The 16,643-nt window shown below is 53.0% G+C and overlaps 7 protein-coding genes across 7 annotated transcripts; 5 read left to right on the top strand and 2 right to left on the bottom strand.

Moving 5' to 3' along the window:
* Window positions 1–198: 198 nt before the first annotated feature.
* N7459_005825 (aldehyde dehydrogenase family protein) lies at window positions 199–1,827 on the top strand (the record flags this gene model as incomplete). Its single annotated transcript, XM_056945009.1, has 3 exons — window positions 199–326; window positions 386–585; window positions 647–1,827. The coding sequence occupies 3 exons, from the start codon at window positions 199–201 to the stop codon at window positions 1,825–1,827; spliced, it is 1,509 nt and encodes a 502-aa protein (XP_056799344.1).
* Window positions 1,828–2,097: 270 nt separating this feature from the next.
* Window positions 2,098–3,760, bottom strand: N7459_005824 (MFS transporter; the record flags this gene model as incomplete). The annotated part of the gene is made up of 3 exons (XM_056945008.1): window positions 2,098–3,207; window positions 3,271–3,558; window positions 3,626–3,760. The coding sequence occupies 3 exons, from the start codon at window positions 3,758–3,760 to the stop codon at window positions 2,098–2,100; spliced, it is 1,533 nt and encodes a 510-aa protein (XP_056799343.1).
* A 1,361-nt stretch (window positions 3,761–5,121) lies between these two features.
* On the top strand, window positions 5,122–5,927 carry N7459_005823 (peroxiredoxin; the record flags this gene model as incomplete). The annotated part of the gene is made up of 3 exons (XM_056945007.1): window positions 5,122–5,141; window positions 5,214–5,828; window positions 5,897–5,927. 3 exons carry the CDS (start codon window positions 5,122–5,124, stop codon window positions 5,925–5,927), a joined length of 666 nt encoding a protein of 221 aa, XP_056799342.1.
* Window positions 5,928–7,124: 1,197 nt separating this feature from the next.
* On the top strand, window positions 7,125–8,414 carry N7459_005822 (aminoglycoside phosphotransferase family protein; the record flags this gene model as incomplete). Its single annotated transcript, XM_056945006.1, has 1 exon — window positions 7,125–8,414. One exon carries the CDS (start codon window positions 7,125–7,127, stop codon window positions 8,412–8,414), a length of 1,290 nt encoding a protein of 429 aa, XP_056799341.1.
* Window positions 8,415–11,578: 3,164 nt separating this feature from the next.
* Window positions 11,579–13,564, bottom strand: N7459_005821 (putative GPI-anchored cell surface glycoprotein; the record flags this gene model as incomplete). Its single annotated transcript, XM_056945005.1, has 1 exon — window positions 11,579–13,564. One exon carries the CDS (start codon window positions 13,562–13,564, stop codon window positions 11,579–11,581), a length of 1,986 nt encoding a protein of 661 aa, XP_056799340.1.
* Window positions 13,565–14,129: 565 nt separating this feature from the next.
* N7459_005820 (putative oligosaccharyltransferase subunit ribophorin II) lies at window positions 14,130–15,166 on the top strand (the record flags this gene model as incomplete). Its single annotated transcript, XM_056945004.1, has 4 exons — window positions 14,130–14,275; window positions 14,340–14,538; window positions 14,590–14,874; window positions 14,927–15,166. The coding sequence occupies 4 exons, from the start codon at window positions 14,130–14,132 to the stop codon at window positions 15,164–15,166; spliced, it is 870 nt and encodes a 289-aa protein (XP_056799339.1).
* Window positions 15,167–16,148: 982 nt separating this feature from the next.
* N7459_005819 (uncharacterized protein) lies at window positions 16,149–16,454 on the top strand (the record flags this gene model as incomplete). Its single annotated transcript, XM_056945003.1, has 1 exon — window positions 16,149–16,454. The coding sequence occupies one exon, from the start codon at window positions 16,149–16,151 to the stop codon at window positions 16,452–16,454; it is 306 nt and encodes a 101-aa protein (XP_056799338.1).
* Window positions 16,455–16,643: the final 189 nt, after the last annotated feature.

Genomic DNA, 16,643 nt, shown 5'->3' with positions numbered 1-16,643 from the left:
CGCCCGTTATCGTTTATCGCAGGCGGGGACTTGATTTGGCTCTGCTGCGGCGCAACGCGCTTTAAGCTCTTCTCTACCCCCCCGCCGTGGGAAATGCTCGGTTGCTCTTTCACTATCCGGCTGCGCTGTCTGTCCCTCAGCTTCCCCTTTACCCCTCGCCTCACGCCTGCATCGTCTCGCCGGTTTCATCACTCCACCATGTCGAACCAGTCTGTGCAGTTGACGGCCCCGAACGGTCGTTCCTACGTCCAGCCCATAGGCCTCTTCATCAACAATGAGTTTGTCGCGGCTAAGTCGGGCGAGAAGTTTGCTTCCATCAATCCTACGTAGGTGTTTGTGGATGGTTGGGCATCCCCGTCAAAACACTCGCTGATCCGGTCTGCAGGAACGAGGCCGAGATCACATCCGTGTATGCCGCTGGAGAGGAGGATGTCAATATGGCTGTCGCGGCTGCGCGCAAGGCTCTGAAGCACCCTTCCTGGAAGCAGCTGCCCCCCACAGACCGTGGTGCCCTGATGATCAAACTCGCCGATCTGGTCGAGCAGCACAAGGAGACGCTCGCAACCATTGAGACCTGGGATAACGGTTAGTAAACTAGATTGCGGGGTTATTGGACAGATAGAAGCCTTGACTAATGCGTACGCAGGCAAGCCATACTCTGTCTCGCTGAACGATGACCTGAGTGATGTCACCTCCTGCCTCCGGTACTACGCCGGCTGGGCCGACAAGGTTACCGGCCAGACCATTGGCACCACCCCGGAAAAGTTTGCCTATACTTTGCGCCAGCCCATCGGTGTTGTTGGTCAGATCATTCCCTGGAACTTCCCATTGTCTATGGCCGCATGGAAGCTTGGCCCTGCGCTCGCTTGCGGCAACACCATTGTCATGAAGGCCGCGGAGCAGACCCCTCTCAGTATCCTTTACTTGGCGGACCTGATCAAAGAGGCTGGCTTCCCTCCTGGTGTGGTGAACATTCTTAACGGTTACGGTCGTGTGGCTGGTGCGGCGCTGGTTCAGCACCCCGATGTTGACAAGGTTGCTTTCACCGGCTCCACCATTACTGGCCGGGAAATCATGAAGATGGCTGCCGGCACTCTGAAGAATATCACGCTTGAGACCGGTGGCAAGTCGCCCCTTCTGGTCTTCCAGGATGCAGATGTCGAGCAGGCGGCCAAGTGGGCTCATGCCGGTATCATGTATAACCAGGGTCAGGTTTGCACTTCGACCTCACGTATCCTGGTTCATGATTCGATTTACGATAGGTTTGTGGCTATCTTCAAAGAGGTTGTCGCGAGTACCAGCAAGGTTGGCGACCCTTTCGCCGATGACACTTTCCAGGGCCCGCAGATCACCAAGGCCCAGTACGATCGCGTGCTGTCGTATATTGAGAGCGGTAAATCCGAGGGTGCTACCCTGGTTGCTGGTGGTGAACCCCACAAGGACGTCGGCGATGGGCGAGGATTCTTCATTGCCCCAACCATTTTCACCAACGTCAAGGACTCTATGCGTATCTACCGCGAGGAAGTATTCGGTCCCTTCGTTGTGATCTCTAGCTTTGCCGAAGAAGACGAAGCCGTCACTCGTGCCAACGACACCACGTACGGTCTGGGCGCTGCCCTCTTCACCCGGGACATTGAGCGTGCCCATCGTGTCGCCTCCGAGATTGAGGCCGGCATGGTCTGGATCAACAGCAGCAACGACAGTGATTTCCGCGTGCCATTCGGTGGTGTCAAGCAGAGCGGCATTGGCCGTGAGCTGGGTGAAGCCGGGTTAGAGGCGTATTCGCAGGTCAAGGCAATCCATGTGAACCTGGGTGCTCGCCTTTAAGTAGAAGCTACTGGGATTTGGGAAGGTCGCCTATTTCTTTTCTGTCTTGTAACTAGATGATTATGTTTCATGACCAGCCAATGTTCTGATTGATTGATTCATCTCGGGTTTACTCGCCTTGTGGTCTCGGGTATGATTCTCGACTGCCTATAACCTTTCAAGGGTAGATTTTCCCTTACTCGTAAAGGCAGTGTAGACAATGTCCAAATTCATCTCAAGATATTCAGTCTCTCGGTTCCCTCGATCAGCTAGCAACAAGGCCATATTGGTCTATTTATCTACGGCATATCGACTTGCCGCCCTCAATTTTTCTCCAAAGAACCACAACACCACTGAGCCAGTATATCCAATCCCAAGAGTAGCAAATCCAAGCACACTATTACCCCAGCCCTGCCCCAGCGCATCGTACATGTAGCCCGCGAACAACGGAAATGCAAACCCCGTCACACTCCGCGAGACAGCAGTAGCTCCCACCGCGGACGCCGCATACAACTGGTAAGAATCGATCGTGTAAGTCTGGAGTGTCGAAGAGGTCATACTCGCACCGACCCCGAAGATCGCAGCCCCGATATTCGGCACAATCCAATGGGTGTGCTTATCCGCAGACCAGCCGTACAGGAAGATTCCCCCAGCGATGAAAGCAGTCGAGACGAAAAGGATCGGTACTCGGAATTCCGGCCGGCCTTTCCCATCGGCAGCCTGCCGTTTGAGCCTGCCGTACACAGAGTCTATCAGTATTCCAGCTGTCTGCGCGCCGGCTGTGAGACCGATCGTGAGCGAGAGGTAGTTCAAGCCCCCGATCCCGGTGGACTCATGGTATATATCCGTCCAAACGCTCGGGTACGTCGAGAGAATGAGGTAAATGATACCGTAGATCAGCGAGATATACAGCGCAAGGAACTGGACAATCGGCTGCGTGGCCAAGAAAACGAGGACGCGGAGCAAGACACGACGCATGACATGCACCACGTTACGGTCGTCCGTCTCATACGCCGTGCGCAGATGCTGCCTGCCTGTCCGGCGGCGCAGTTTCTCGGCCTTGCGCTGCAGGATCCGCGGCGCGAAGGTCTCCGGCAGCGTGAAGAAGACGAGGACTTGCACGGCGACGCCGAAGATCGTCACCGCCCAGAAGCTCCAGCGCCAGGTGGTCTTTTCGGTGATCCAGGCGCCGATGAGGGGGCCGACGGAGGGCCCGAGGACTGGGGCTAGAGTGTACAGTGCGACGGCTCGGCCGCGTTCTTCGGAGGCCCAGAGGTCGGAGAGGACGCCGCCGCCTACGGTTTGCGGCGCGCAGGCTCCTAGGCCTGCGAGGAATCGGAAGGCTAGCATCTGGCGAGCGGTTTGCGCAAAGCCGCATGCGAGGTTGAATATCAGAAACCACTATGCGCGGTGGTCAGTGGATACCTAGTGCCCAGCAAAAGACCTGGGTGGGATGGGGCTCACTATATTGGCTAATTGAAGCACGACGACACGTCCATAGATCTCACTGAAGGGCGCGATAAAGAGTGGGCCAATGATGAAAGCAAGAAGGAAGATTGAGAAAATGAGCTCTGACTCGAAGGTCGAATGGACGCCGAGGTCGTGAGCCAGGGCCGATTCGGCTGGTGCAATCATGGACGAAGCAATGGGCGTCATAAACGTAATCAGCGAGACGAGGCCTGTGGCCAGCCATCTTTTCCGGAAGGACCAGTTCTTTGGATTGGTGGGATCGTCTGGTCCGTCCCATGTTACCTTGGAGACGGAGGCTGTCAGTGTGCAATTTTCATCGCAAGGAGAATTGGCTTGCCGGGGAACTTACCAGGTTGGGGTCTTGTTCATCGTTTGCCGGAACAGAAGTGTGCTTCTCCAAATCGTGGGGAGTCGACGTTTGTCCGTCGTTGGTCTTCCCAGACTCGTCAGTCTCGGTTTCATTGCGTGTAGTCTCGTGGCACATCATCTGCAAATTCCTAGTGGGTGGTTTAGACAAGTCTGCGAACTTGTTCACGGCACCAAAGGGGGACGATGTAATTCTATCACGCTAAAATATGCAGAATCTGGGGTCGGGTCTCGATTCAGAAATGCACGTTAGTAGTCAACAAGCCAGCCGGTAACGGTCCGGTCGCGGGTCTTGACATGGAAATAGGCTGCGATACTAACATCATTTCTGTCCTCTGTTCGAATGACTGGAGCGATGTATACCAGAGCAATCAGTATTATCAAAGACCTCGTTTACTTGGTTAATTCCTCGACTTGCTAGATGCTCAAGATCGAGTCGAAGATCTAGATGCGGCATGCCGAAAGCCGGTACCGGCATCAATCGTGGAGCCCGGCAGTCTTGCTAGGCCGTGACTGTTAAACATGATGGATAACAACATCCATAGGTAGCTGACCATCTCTGACGAAGCCGAACAAGCAAATGGTGGTCACGAATGCCGACAGACTCATCACGCCCCATTCGCTATGAATTCTTTCTTAGAGCTCGATATGAAGGATTGCAAGCATGATCATAGACATGAACCAGCACATCAACCCTGAGATAGATGTTGTTTATAGAGGAGCCCATCTTTGTTGAGCCCGGAAGACATGGATCAGTGTAAGCAAGCCAGAACGCCCACGGTCGACGTGAGAAGTTCCTACGGTAGTTCGAACCTAGCTAGTTGCCGTTTCCATTGGCTGTGGGCAACTGGCTGGGCATCCACCGTGGATCTACATGCGGCGTCGGCACTAGGGAGTATTCGTACTCGACCAAAAGGGTGTGCGGCATTGCGCCATCTGGTCGCGCCTCCATTGGCTCCAGGTGGGGGATTATCGGCCGACTCTGGAGGCATGAACGCCTCGGCCGACTAGTGAGACGATACGAAGAGAGGCAATGAGGAGTCGAGGAAAGGGTATGATAGAGGAGAGAGATGTTCAAGTTTACATCGAGCATCCAAAGCAGAGGCAGAGACAGTGACTTGGGTGATGGCAGGGCGAGTGCGGAGGAGTACCGCGGGTGTGGGGAGAAGCGCGGGCAGTTGGGCGGGCAGCGATGCACGAGTGAGGTACCTGCAAGTAGCGGCGGGCGTGCTCGATGGCATCAGGCACACTAAACAGCCCACCTCGCAGTGGCCAATCAGCGCGCTTCTGCCCCGGGCGGTCGGCAATTGCGTGATGGACTCGCGCCGGATGAGGAGAGTCGATCGGCGCGAGTTGGCATCGCCGGCGGTGCTGCTATTTGAACCTTCTCTCTCCCCTCTCTGGCTCTCGCTTCTCTTCCATCTAATCCTCTCCATCTCTGATCATTTCGGTTCCTTTTTCTGACCATCTCCCACCACAATGGCTGAGCGTGCTCCTCCGTATGTCCACATCTATAGCTCATAGCTCTCCCCCCCCACCTTACATCCTAGCTAACCACTTGGAACCATCAGTCTCCGTCTGGGCTCCGTTGCCCCCAACTTCGATGCTGAGACCTCGACGGGTCCCATCAACTTCCACAACTTCATCGGTGACAAGTGGACCATCCTCTTCTCCCACCCCGATGACTTCACCCCCATCTGCACCACTGAGCTCGGTGCCTTCGCCAAGCTCGAGCCCGAGTTCACTGCGCGCGGTGTCCAGCTCATCGGTCTGAGCGCCAACGGCGTCGAGTCCCACCACCGCTGGATCAAGGACATTGACGAGGTCACCGGCTCCAGCCTCAAGTTCCCCATCATCTCCGACCCCGAGCGCAAGGTCGCCTACCTGTACGACATGGTCGACTACCAGGACACCACCAATGTCGACTCCAAGGGTCTGGCTCTGACCATCCGCTCCGTCTTCATCATCGACCCCAGCAAGAAGATCCGTCTGATCCTCACCTACCCGGCCTCCACCGGCCGCAACACTGCCGAGGTCCTCCGCGTTGTCGACGCCCTCCAGACCACCGACAAGCACGGCCTCACCACCCCCATCAACTGGCTTCCCGGTGACGACGTGGTCGTGCCCCCTCCCGTCTCCACCGAGACTGCCAAGGAGAAGTTCGGTGAGGTTCGCGAGGTCAAGCCGTAAGTCCCACCCCTTTGGCTGTGTTGTTCTTTGTTATCCATTGACCCGGCATACTGACCTGGCTTAGTTACCTCCGCTTTACCAAGGCTCCCCAGTAAACGGGCAGACTTACGATGTGACGTGAAAACTTGAGAAAAATGCTTTGAGGATGATTTGGCCCGAATAACCTCCTTGATACCAATACGAATTGACTTATCCGCCAATATGGTGTAAACATGTACCTGTTCGTCGTAGATATCCCCGTACTATACTTCGGCATGAATTGTTCGAAACCATCTTACTGCCAGAGATGTTGACCTAGTCTAGCCGTGTCCCCCTGCCGTGTACATCCAATTGTTTCCACTATACACGACACGGGACCTATAAATACAGAGTACTCGACGTAGGGTAATGAGATAAATCACAGCGGATATGATGCAATGTGATAAGACGCATATTATTTACAACAGTGGCAACTACCCATCAACGATTCCAATAAGCAAACCACCCCATATCATACAAATCCCCGATTCACTTCGACTGCCCGGATTTCCAAGGCAGAGAATAGTCTATGTACTTCGGCAAAGATTATGATAATCTCTTCCGCGATTTCTCCCCATAGACTAGAGACAAAAGTCCGGTTAGAAATTGTCGGAGATACCCCCCTCCGAAGGGCCCAGGAACGGGGGAAAGAAAGACTCACGCCGGTCATAGAGGACATAAGAACTGACCATGACAATTGGCAATGCGACAATCGTTGCGGTCCATCTACAAGATCTTCATCAGCGTTCCCTTCATATACAGCGCGTTTGGCTTCGAAAGCGAGCCTGACTCGGCTTCAATATTGATTGAAAAGAGAATGTGATGCAGGTCATAAAAGTTCTTGAGAGGAGATGGCGTAAAGAAGGAATGGATGAGAGTACTCACCGCCGTGCAGCAGTCTTGTATTCTTTCGTCGCTCGGATATCCTGCGGACGCGCCGGACGAGCTGGACGTGGAGCACTGGGAGTGGCCTTTGGCTTCTCGCTTTGGAAGCGTTCTGAGGGGTAGACTGGGGATCGCTGGGCGGGCATATTGGATTATCGGAAGAAAGGACCTTGAGAGGAGTGTGATCGTAGTTACATTCTATTGGAAGTTTGGAGGATCGACGGGAGGTCGGTTTATATGGGATCCGACCAATTGGAATCGAGGATTCCGGAGAAATATTGACACGAGCCGACTTTGGCATCTCCATCACGCGTCACGCATCTTTCTCCCTGCATACGCTTTTCGTACTGTTCTCAGATTCGAGTAGGATATTGTTCATCTGAATCGTCATGGCTGGCACTATACCTACGGTCCCTTTTTCCCTCTCCAACCCTGAGGCAGCACAGTGGAATCAAAATCTCATGCGCGAATTCCAGGTTGCACTGGAAAAGAACCCTGCAGCCGACCTCCTGTCTATGTTTCCTGAATTCTATCGTCATGAACATCGAGATTCCCAGTGTCTTCACCTTTCTCACGCCGCACAAATCAACCTCCGAGCTCTGCATAAGCTCCACGACAGACTGCAGGATGAGCCAGAAGTAAACATACTTTCTGTGCTTCCGATAAATTACAATCGCCAAATCACCATGGCGACCGGCCCAAAAATCTTACCTCCTACTGAGACAGATATCCCAGCTCGGGGTCCGGATTTCCTTACCCGGCTCGATACTGTTCAGACTGCCACGGTCGTCTTTCCATTGTCTAACGAGGTGACTGCCTTGATCACAAACTCCTCGAAGGAATCTCCAGACGATCAGGACAAGACACTTGCCAATTCACTTAAGAAACTTCTTTGGGACTCGCCAAAGCTATGGGAGGGCCCTGCGCGAGGAATAGTAGTTCAGTGCAGTGACAATATTGTCGCCAAAGTTGTTGTTGGGAATGAAGATTCTACAGAGTACACAAGTATGCAATTTCTTGCTAAACAGGCACCCGAAATCCCTGCTCCCAGAGTCCACGGCTTCATCGCCCTCGGTCCCTGTGGCGTTCTTTTCATGTCCCGGGTTCCTGGTATAACGCTAGCTCAAGCATGGCCCACTCTCTCTCATGACGGAAAATTATCGATCCAACAGCAGCTGGAAGAGATATTTCACCGGTTACGATCTCTTCCGCCGGAGAACCGAGATATCGGGGGAGTGCGTGGGGAAGGAGCGAAGGAGTTTCGGATAAGTGAAATCGACCTATTCAAAGATATCAGGACGCCTCAGGAATACAGCGACTTGCAATTTTCGGCCCGTCACTACGGCAGCAACACATACGTGGATTTTCTTCGCTCCTTTCTGAAGAATGAAGATCCTTCAATGCTTCGACCGGTTTTCACTCACGGCGATCTTAGAACTGCTAATATCATGGTCGAACGAGAACCTAGCGTCGGTCACTATACAATAACCGGAATCATCGACTGGGAGGATAGCGGCTTTTACCCTGCATATCATGAATCGCATACCCTGACACACAATTTAAGCCCGGTGGATGAAGATGACTGGTATCTCTACCTGCCAAGGAATATCTCACCATCCGAATTCCCTATACGTTGGCTTGTTGATCGACTTTGGGATATTCATCTCCGGACCGTTTAGCAATATCTCGATGACAGCTTTACGAACCAGCTCTCCATTTTGAGCGTACCAAGGGAACACAGATGTACCAAATGAGTGTGAAACCTGGCGCCTCGGTGTCGGCTTGATTCTTTGTACGTGAAGTTGGTGTTATCATATTGAAATTTAGTATTTCTGTGTAGTGGTTCGTCAATATGTTGGGCGTATAATGTGATTAACCTGTGCACTACATCAATACGACTTGTAGCCATCTACTAAGAAGGGGGCAGGGCGGTAACAAGGCCCCAGGACCATTAAGCAAAGCCAGTATGTGGATAACCAAACATGATCGGTGTGGAAGGATTCTCCGAAATATGCGACCTCACGTCCCCAAAGTGAGATGAAATCAAGTAGGGCTAAAAATAGGCTAAATGTCTGATTCCAACTGTTGTAAATGATCTTCGCCCCTGCACTAATGCACAGCCAGGCTCTCTCATGCTTAATTTGGTTGGACGTCGGCGTGACCAGTTCCGACCTACGTACATAGTTGTGGATAGAGCGCCAGGTTCCAGAGCCGCCAGGAGAAAGGACACTCCTCTTGGAAGCGTTAGCCCCGTCACTTTGAAGCAGCGTGTCGCCCTGGCATTGGAACTAGTGTCGCATTAATGCGTGTCCTACTGTTCAAGTGGCTGAAAAGATTTAAATACCCTTTGCTATTTCCTATAATCCCAAGACCAGTTTGATCAAGTTATTCTATCACCTCCTTTGAAGCTTTAAGAGTTGCAACCACGCTCCAATATTGGAAGAGCCCCCGCGAACATTCAATATGACATCGACCGTTGAACTTCATGTCGCAATCTACTACAACAACGGTTTATTCAAGCACTGGGGTCTCTTCATCGACGGACCTACAAACCGCGAACGAATAAATAGTCTTTCATGTTGAAGGCTTCTCCCCCAGATTTCGCTTCGAGAGAAAATTCACCAATGCTCGAGTTTCCAAGCGACTTTCGGAGTTTATTTTTCTTTGCAACGTGCCTATTTCCAGCATTGGTGCTATCAGCTAAGCGGCAGAAGAACAACTAATCTACAATCAATATTCGGGCTACAACTGTCAGGACTACGTCCTCGAGCTTCTGGATAGTTTAGAGGAGAGAGAGATCATCGACAAAGCGGACCCGGAGTACATGAATAAAAAGGCTCTTGTCAGGAGCAAGCAAGAGGGGCTGCCATGAATGTTTGACTGGATCGGTGCCAGCAAGTCGCTGGAGAGGGTCTCGATCTCGGAATTTGCCCTCTGAACCAGAAATTGTTGACACACCTCATTCCGGGTGGTGTTACACCGCGGCGTCTACCACTACCGTCAACACCATCTTGTTCCTTGTGTCGTTCGATGGGAGTCCGATTTGGATATGGATGGAATAGGGCTACTGTGACAAGGGTCCTGAGTTGGCGTCTTGCGTCGGTCCACCTCTTTGTACCTGGTTTTTTGATTTTTTTTTTGATTTTTTTTTTTTGCCTTTCCTTGTTTCATTAGACACTCGTTATTGTTCCTCATGGTTATTTTTGACTGTAATCTTCTACGCCAATACGTAACCATTTCGCTAGATTGCTAGTGATGCCATGTCGTAGATTCTTCAAGTCGTACATATCGAAAAGGGTACCCGTGAACATCAAGTTGTGCGGCTGATAATACTCGTTGACACTAGCATTGGGACTTGCAAGTTGCTCCCTGAGATGTTCCTCCATGCTACTCGTGATAATTTAGGGATGGAGAACCCTCCATCACCCGAGACATTGCTTTGAATTTGGGTCTGCCTTGATTTTCTTTTGCAGAAAGGAGAACTCTGGCGTTGACTGCGGCGTGTTTCATCCTGACTATGCCGATGGGAATGTCCGATCCTCTCAGAGGGCTTGGTAAATAGCCTTCTATAGTTCACATTTTTCGCACGGCAGGTTTTTGATGATCGAGAGTATACTTTTCTTGAACACGTCTTGAAGAGGTTACGGGGAATCTCCAAGCCTTTGGCGCATACATGAATATCGGGTTTTTCAACCAGTGGTAAGAGTAATAAATCAATCCTATCAGAGGAACATTCAGCATGGGCTGAAGAGCCCCTGTTCTTTCCCGTGATAGAATTGTAAACAAGAAATGTTACAAACATGCGTTGTGCTTTCGCGAACTCCAAATTGACGCTTAGAGAGGGCAGCATCGGAATAATAAAACACAACGGGTCATGCGCTGCAGGGTATTGACGTAGTCAAGGAGAATCTCTACGTGGCTTTGGACAAAAGACTCCGCTCTAATGGGAAATCAAGCATTGTATACTAAGCATTCAAGGCTTTAGAATGACTTTTGTGGCGTATTGAAAATCCATAGTAGCCTTAGCGTTTGTCGAATCCCATCGGGGGGTATAGTTGAATTAGAGAAGATGAGAAATACGTCAATTCTAAAATAGGATCTGTGCATCGGAATATAGGGGGCGAGTCCGTCCAAGCCAGACCTGGCTATGAAATAAGGCATCCTTTGCAGCTGAAATCTGCGGCAAGGAAAGATGGCAGTGGATCTGTGAGTATCAGGATACCAATGGCTGCAAGGCTTGGCTTGACGACATTGAATAGACTGAACTAGGTATTATTCATCTCCTGTCTGAGATTACAACAAGCAGCATATGGTCTGGAACCAGCAAACGAAATAAGATTGAAGGTGCGCTTTGCGCTCTGGTATCAAATGCCCGAACAATAATCAAACACAAAGAGATTGTACAGGAGACCCGGACAAACATTCAAGACAAGCCCACGCTATGCATATCATCATTACTTGTTCTTCCACACCTCAAGCCCGAAACAAAAGAAATTCATCGCTGGATTGACATCACTCTGTCCCCACAACACACATTGTTCATACACCCCACGCCATACAACCTCGTCCAGCGAGTTTAACCACGCCCGCTGCGACCACGAGCACGACCCCGAGGCGTAGGGTCAGGCGATGCACGGAGTCGGCTCTTAGTGGTGCCGGCTCGCTTGGCGCATCAGTGCCGCTCACCTGCTCATCCTCAGAATTGAGAGCAGCATCTCTCTTCTCGCCCTTACTTCCGACCCCTTTCTTCTCTCGCTTCTGACCCTTCGAGACGACGGGCTTGTCGGTAGCCTCGTCGTCCGACGCGCCATCAGCAGCGTCAGTCGAAGAGTCGCTCGAGAACTCAGACTCGGGATCGGGCGGGCCCGGCCTCCGGTTCCAGCCCATCTGGAGCGGGTTTCAACTTCAGATGGAGGCGCTGGAACTTCGGCTTGCCAGCGGCATCGACGGCGGGGCCAGGTGCATGCGCCTTAACTGCGCTCTTGGCGGAGCGAGACGCTGGCCTCTTGGTCGCGGCGGCTTTGCGGGTGGGACTTGCCACCACTGACGCCGGCTCGCCGCGGCGGCGCTTTGGCTTGCGCTCCCCATCTTCTGTGGGGACTGGGATGGGGACGGGGGCGGCGGTAGGGGCGGCGGAGGCACCGGGATCTTCGGTACCGTCCGTTGCTGACTCCTGCAAGCGGCGTTTTCGTCCGCGCGACTTCTTGCTGGCGTCGGTTGTGGCAGGAGCCGCAGTGCCAGACGTGGCCTTTCGGCGGGCCTGCGCGCGGGCCGTTTCCTCGGTGACGTCCTCCGGCAGGAACTGGGCCTGGCCATCGAAGGGGATGTTGCGGTCGCCGATGAGCGGCGGGAACCCCAGCGCGTCGTCATTGTTGATTTGCTGGTCGGAGCGAGATCGAAGAGGTGGCATTGGCAGAGAATCATCGCCGTAGGTGTGTGGTGAACGGTAGGGGCTGTGGCCCGGAGGTGTCAGGACGAGCTCTTCGCCACTGTCGTTGACGCGGCCAGCGCTTGCCCAGCCATCAGTTGCGAGTTGCGGTGGTGTCATCTTCTTGAATTTGACAAGAGTTGGCTTATTGCCCTTGGATTCCGGGGCACGATTGGCTTCAACGCTGTCGGTCTGGGTCTCGTTGGCAGGCTGTACGCCAGAGGATTCGTCGATTTTTCCTTGGAGGTATTGATTGCGCATGTCGGCAAGCATTTTCTCTGCATCAGGTGGAGGGACGAAATCGGGACCGAGTGCAACTACGGCGAGCTCGTACAGGTGTTTGCCAGCCTGATCGACGCTGATATCGACCCGCTTCAGGGCAGGTTTCTTGGCCTTGCTGGTCTTTCTCGTCTTGGTGGTTTTGGTGACCTTGGTGGGCTTGGTGGGCTTGGTAGTCTTGGTATTCTTGGTGGTCTTGCTGGTGGTCTTGCCCTTGTTGGCCTCCTGAGGCTTCTGAGGCTCCTGGGCCTTCACAGCCTTCTGGGGTTTCTGGGGCTCCTGGGCCTTCACAGCCTTCTGGGGTTTCTGAGGGTCCTGAGCCTTCACGGCCTTTTGAGCCTTCTGAGGCTCCTGGGCCTTCAGGGGTTTCTGGGTCTTCTGAGGCTCCTCTGCCTTCACAGATTTCTGAGCCTTCTGTGCTTTCTGGGGCTTGGGGGGTTCTTGTGCTTTCTGGGGCTTCTTGGCGACCTTCTTTGGGGCCGGCTCGGGCGCCACCTCAGGCTCTTGCTTGGTCGAGGTTGGGGCAGTCGCTTTCTTGCGGCGGGGTTGGGGCTTCGACGCCATCGCTTCGATGGCTCGAGTAGTTGGCTTGCGGATGCGTGCAGAGGACCTCGTCCCTCGGGACGATGCGCTGGGTGAGGTTTGAGCCATGGCTTCGTCGTAGTCACGTCCTCCCATGTACTGGTCGTAGGTCCAGCCTGTCGACCCGACACTCTCGGGGAGATCTTGATCGGAGAATTGGTTGTTTGGGACCTCAGATATGGTGGTCCGTCGGGACCTGCGGCTTCCCTGGCTTGAATTGGTGGTGTCCACCGCTGGGGTGTAAACAGTGGAGAGGCGAGAGGGTCGAGCTTGGAAAGTCCGACGACGGGTTGAGGGCACGTCTGGGGACGCGTTCTTTGTTTTGGTAGTTGATGGAGGGGTCTTAGGGTTGTAGAAGCGGATGTTGAATGAGTCGTCAGAGGGGACAGGTGAAGGAACATCCAGGGACTTGGTGGAAGTAGGAGTCTCATTTATAGCTCTGGGTGAAGATGGAACTCGCGGGGATCGCCGTGAAGGGCTTAACGTAGTGCTATTCACTTGAGCCGGCATCGACTTGCGGTAACCCTTTTTGGACGCCATCGTAAACGAATCTGGATTGTTCCCAAAGGTGTTAGTCGTCGGTGAATAACAAAATACGGATGCGAGGGGTAGTTGGGACCAAAAGGAGAAAGACAATACACAAAGCCACAGTGAATGCAGAGCAAAGTGCCAGGCCACAATAGCCCTAATTTCCTGCCACAGCGCAGTCTTTGGGGGGGGGGGTGTGAGTGAAGGGGATCACCAGAGGCGACGTCAGATGCGCTGCGGCTGTCGGTGCCAGGGTAGAAGTTGGGGTTTAGGGCCAGGCTCTGGGTGGAAGGCAGCGAGACTTACAAGCTGGGGCTCAACCATCCAGCAAACACACACAGAAGCACCTGCTGATCGATCTAGTCGGTTCACTGGCTGGGTTGGAGAGCCGGACAGGTCGAGAAGGCGCTAGGAACATGGGGAGAAGTGAAGTCTGCGCCGAAAAGAAATTAGGGCTAGGTCGATCGGCGCTTATCGGCTTCATGGCCCTTCCGCCTTTATTCTGCAACTCGACAACCACCACCTCTTCTAGCTCCCTCCCCCTCCACCATCAGTATTGTTGCCTTCTCCTTTTACAATGCATCTGTGGCAGGCCATTGTTCCCTTCTGCCTGCTGGCATCAGCAGCCATTCCTGTTGCTGCTGCTGCGACCTGGGGCTTCACTGATGCCACCGTGGCAGTTCAACCTAAGGGTGCCGGGGTCAATGGAGGATTCAAGGAACAGTATGACTGATGACCTTCCATGATCAATCTCATGTGCTCACAAGCTGACCGCTGGCTGCAATAGGTTCACTGCCTCCAACCCCCTGTCCAAACCCATCTCCCTCGCTGGCGCCGACACATTGCGCGTCAGCTTGACAGCTCAAGAAGGCAACTCTGCGAAGCGTCCACACCAGGCTTTCCTACTGTTGCAGGATAGTCAGACAGGGCTAGACATTTCTTATCCTTTTACTGTCAAGGAGAATGGCAAATCTCGTGTGGAACTGGTATGCAATCCCCAAAGCTTCCCGCGACACGTAACTAACACGTGGATCTAGACCCAGAAGGAGCTCCCCGTTCAATTCCTGTCCCTCCCAGACCCTGTCGATGCTCGAGTTGTGATCGGATCTCCTGGAAGCTCTAAGGCATACGACAGCTCTGTTTTCAAGCTATCCATCAAGCGCCAACCCGACGCTCCCGTACCGACTGCCGACGTCCCGCGATACGGCAAGCTGCCCGAGATCCACCATATCTTCAAGGATTCCCCTACAAGCCCACCGGTTGTGATCACACTGGCCTTCCTGGCCATGGTCGGCGCTACGCTCCCAGTCCTAGGTGCTTTGGTGAGTGAATTCTCTGTCAAGTCACCAGCGACCTGGCTAACATTGGAAATAGTGGCTCTTCCTCGGCGCAAATGTCAATCACCTCTCGACCGCCCTCAAGTCGGCCCCCCTGCCTCACGCTGTCTTCCTTGGCTCGTTGTTTGCCTTTGAGGGTATTTTCGTCCTCTACTATACTTCCTGGAACTTGTTCCAGATTCTGCCCGCTGCTGCTGTGGTTGGCGCGGTCGCATTCGTGAGCGGCAGCCGTGCATTGGGCGAAGTACAAGGCCGTCGCCTTGCTGGTCAGCGTTGAGTGTCATGAATACGAATCCACTCTCAATTAGTGCACTCACGTTTTGCTGAGCTCTCGAAAATTTCACCACGAGTTGGCCTTTGGAACTTGCGTGGTACTGTATCTTAGCTATGATGATATCCAGCTTTCTCACATCGACATGTTCAGGTGAATAATACCATATAAAGAACCTATCCCACTCACATGAGGGCTTTCGAAAAGGCCCGTATAGACGTATTTACTTCGCGCTCATGGTAACTTGCAACCCTAAACAGCTAGACATTAGATGTATCCAATCACATGCATTTACTCTCGGCCGTATGACTTCCTTTTATCCCGCATAAATCATGCTTTAAACTTTTCTTCCCTTTTCTCGCCTCAGATAGTAGAAGTCTCGCGATGCAGCGTGGCATGCAACTGATTATATTTTGACGTCACTTAAGTGGCCAGAATCGCACCGATGGATGCCAAGACGGACCTCCGCGTTTTCCCCCAATCTCCGCCGCAAAAAGCCTCACCACCTCAACCAGATCGAACTTCCATTCCCCACATTCCTTTCGATGGGTTCAACTGCTTCAAAGCCCGTGAAGTCGGCTGCTGGTGCAGCTGCACGGCGCCAGTACCCCAAGCAGCCTGCGCCCCCTCCACGAGCTCCGCCTTCGACGACCCCGAAAGAAATCAAGGAAACAACCGACACACCATCACGAACACACATTCCCACACCCGCGCCCACTCCTTTTCCAGCTCAGACATCAGGGTCAAGACCACAGGGTCCAACGTATCACTCTAAAGAACAGCCATCCGATGTGAAGTCCAGTGGTAGGCTCCCCTCGACCATTTATCACCTCCAGAGGACTGCCGATTGGCACTGCCATGAGAGAAGTCTGTCTGGTTCGCGATCAGTTTTCTAACACTATATCCCCCAGCTATTGATCTCGATGGTCGAGATCCAGACTTCGCTGCATCCCTTCGCACAATCGGTCCCGTCAATCCAAATCCAACAATGTCGAATTCCAGCACCTTCAACCGGAGCAACGTGCAGACCGTCTTCCCTACCGCCTCTAACCCAGCCATGCTTGTCGTGACAGCGCGGCAACGGATCAACAAAGCTGCACAGGAGGAGTCTTCGCAGATCGGACTCCCAAGCTTCTCGGGCCGTCAGTTCCTGGATGCCCTGACCATCCAGCAGGCTCTGTCAATGCGTGAGCAGCAAGGGCTCCAAAATGGGGAGATTGAAAGACTTCTCAGGTTAAAACCGGGTGTTATGGATCGGCTCGGGAAGGAGGGGCTGCTGTCTCGGGTTGCATGATTGTTCTTATTCATGGATCCATATCACGATATTCTGGTCAATGGTCTTTGCTGCACTGGTGTCGGGTGTGATTCAAGGTGTATTTCTACGGTAACTGTACAGTACTTATTCTTTTTGATATGGGATGTCTACCATTCACTATTCAGATAATGGGACATGTTCCACTCTGCTTAATGTTTCTTTGGCTTT

This window comes from Penicillium hispanicum, assembly GCF_028827665.1.
Source record: "Penicillium hispanicum strain IBT 35686 chromosome Unknown utg000005l_segment0_segment0, whole genome shotgun sequence".
Lineage (NCBI taxonomy): Eukaryota > Fungi > Ascomycota > Eurotiomycetes > Eurotiales > Aspergillaceae > Penicillium > Penicillium hispanicum.
Note: the sequence above shows the minus strand (reverse complement) of the source record. Positions and strands in the feature narration are given on the sequence as shown.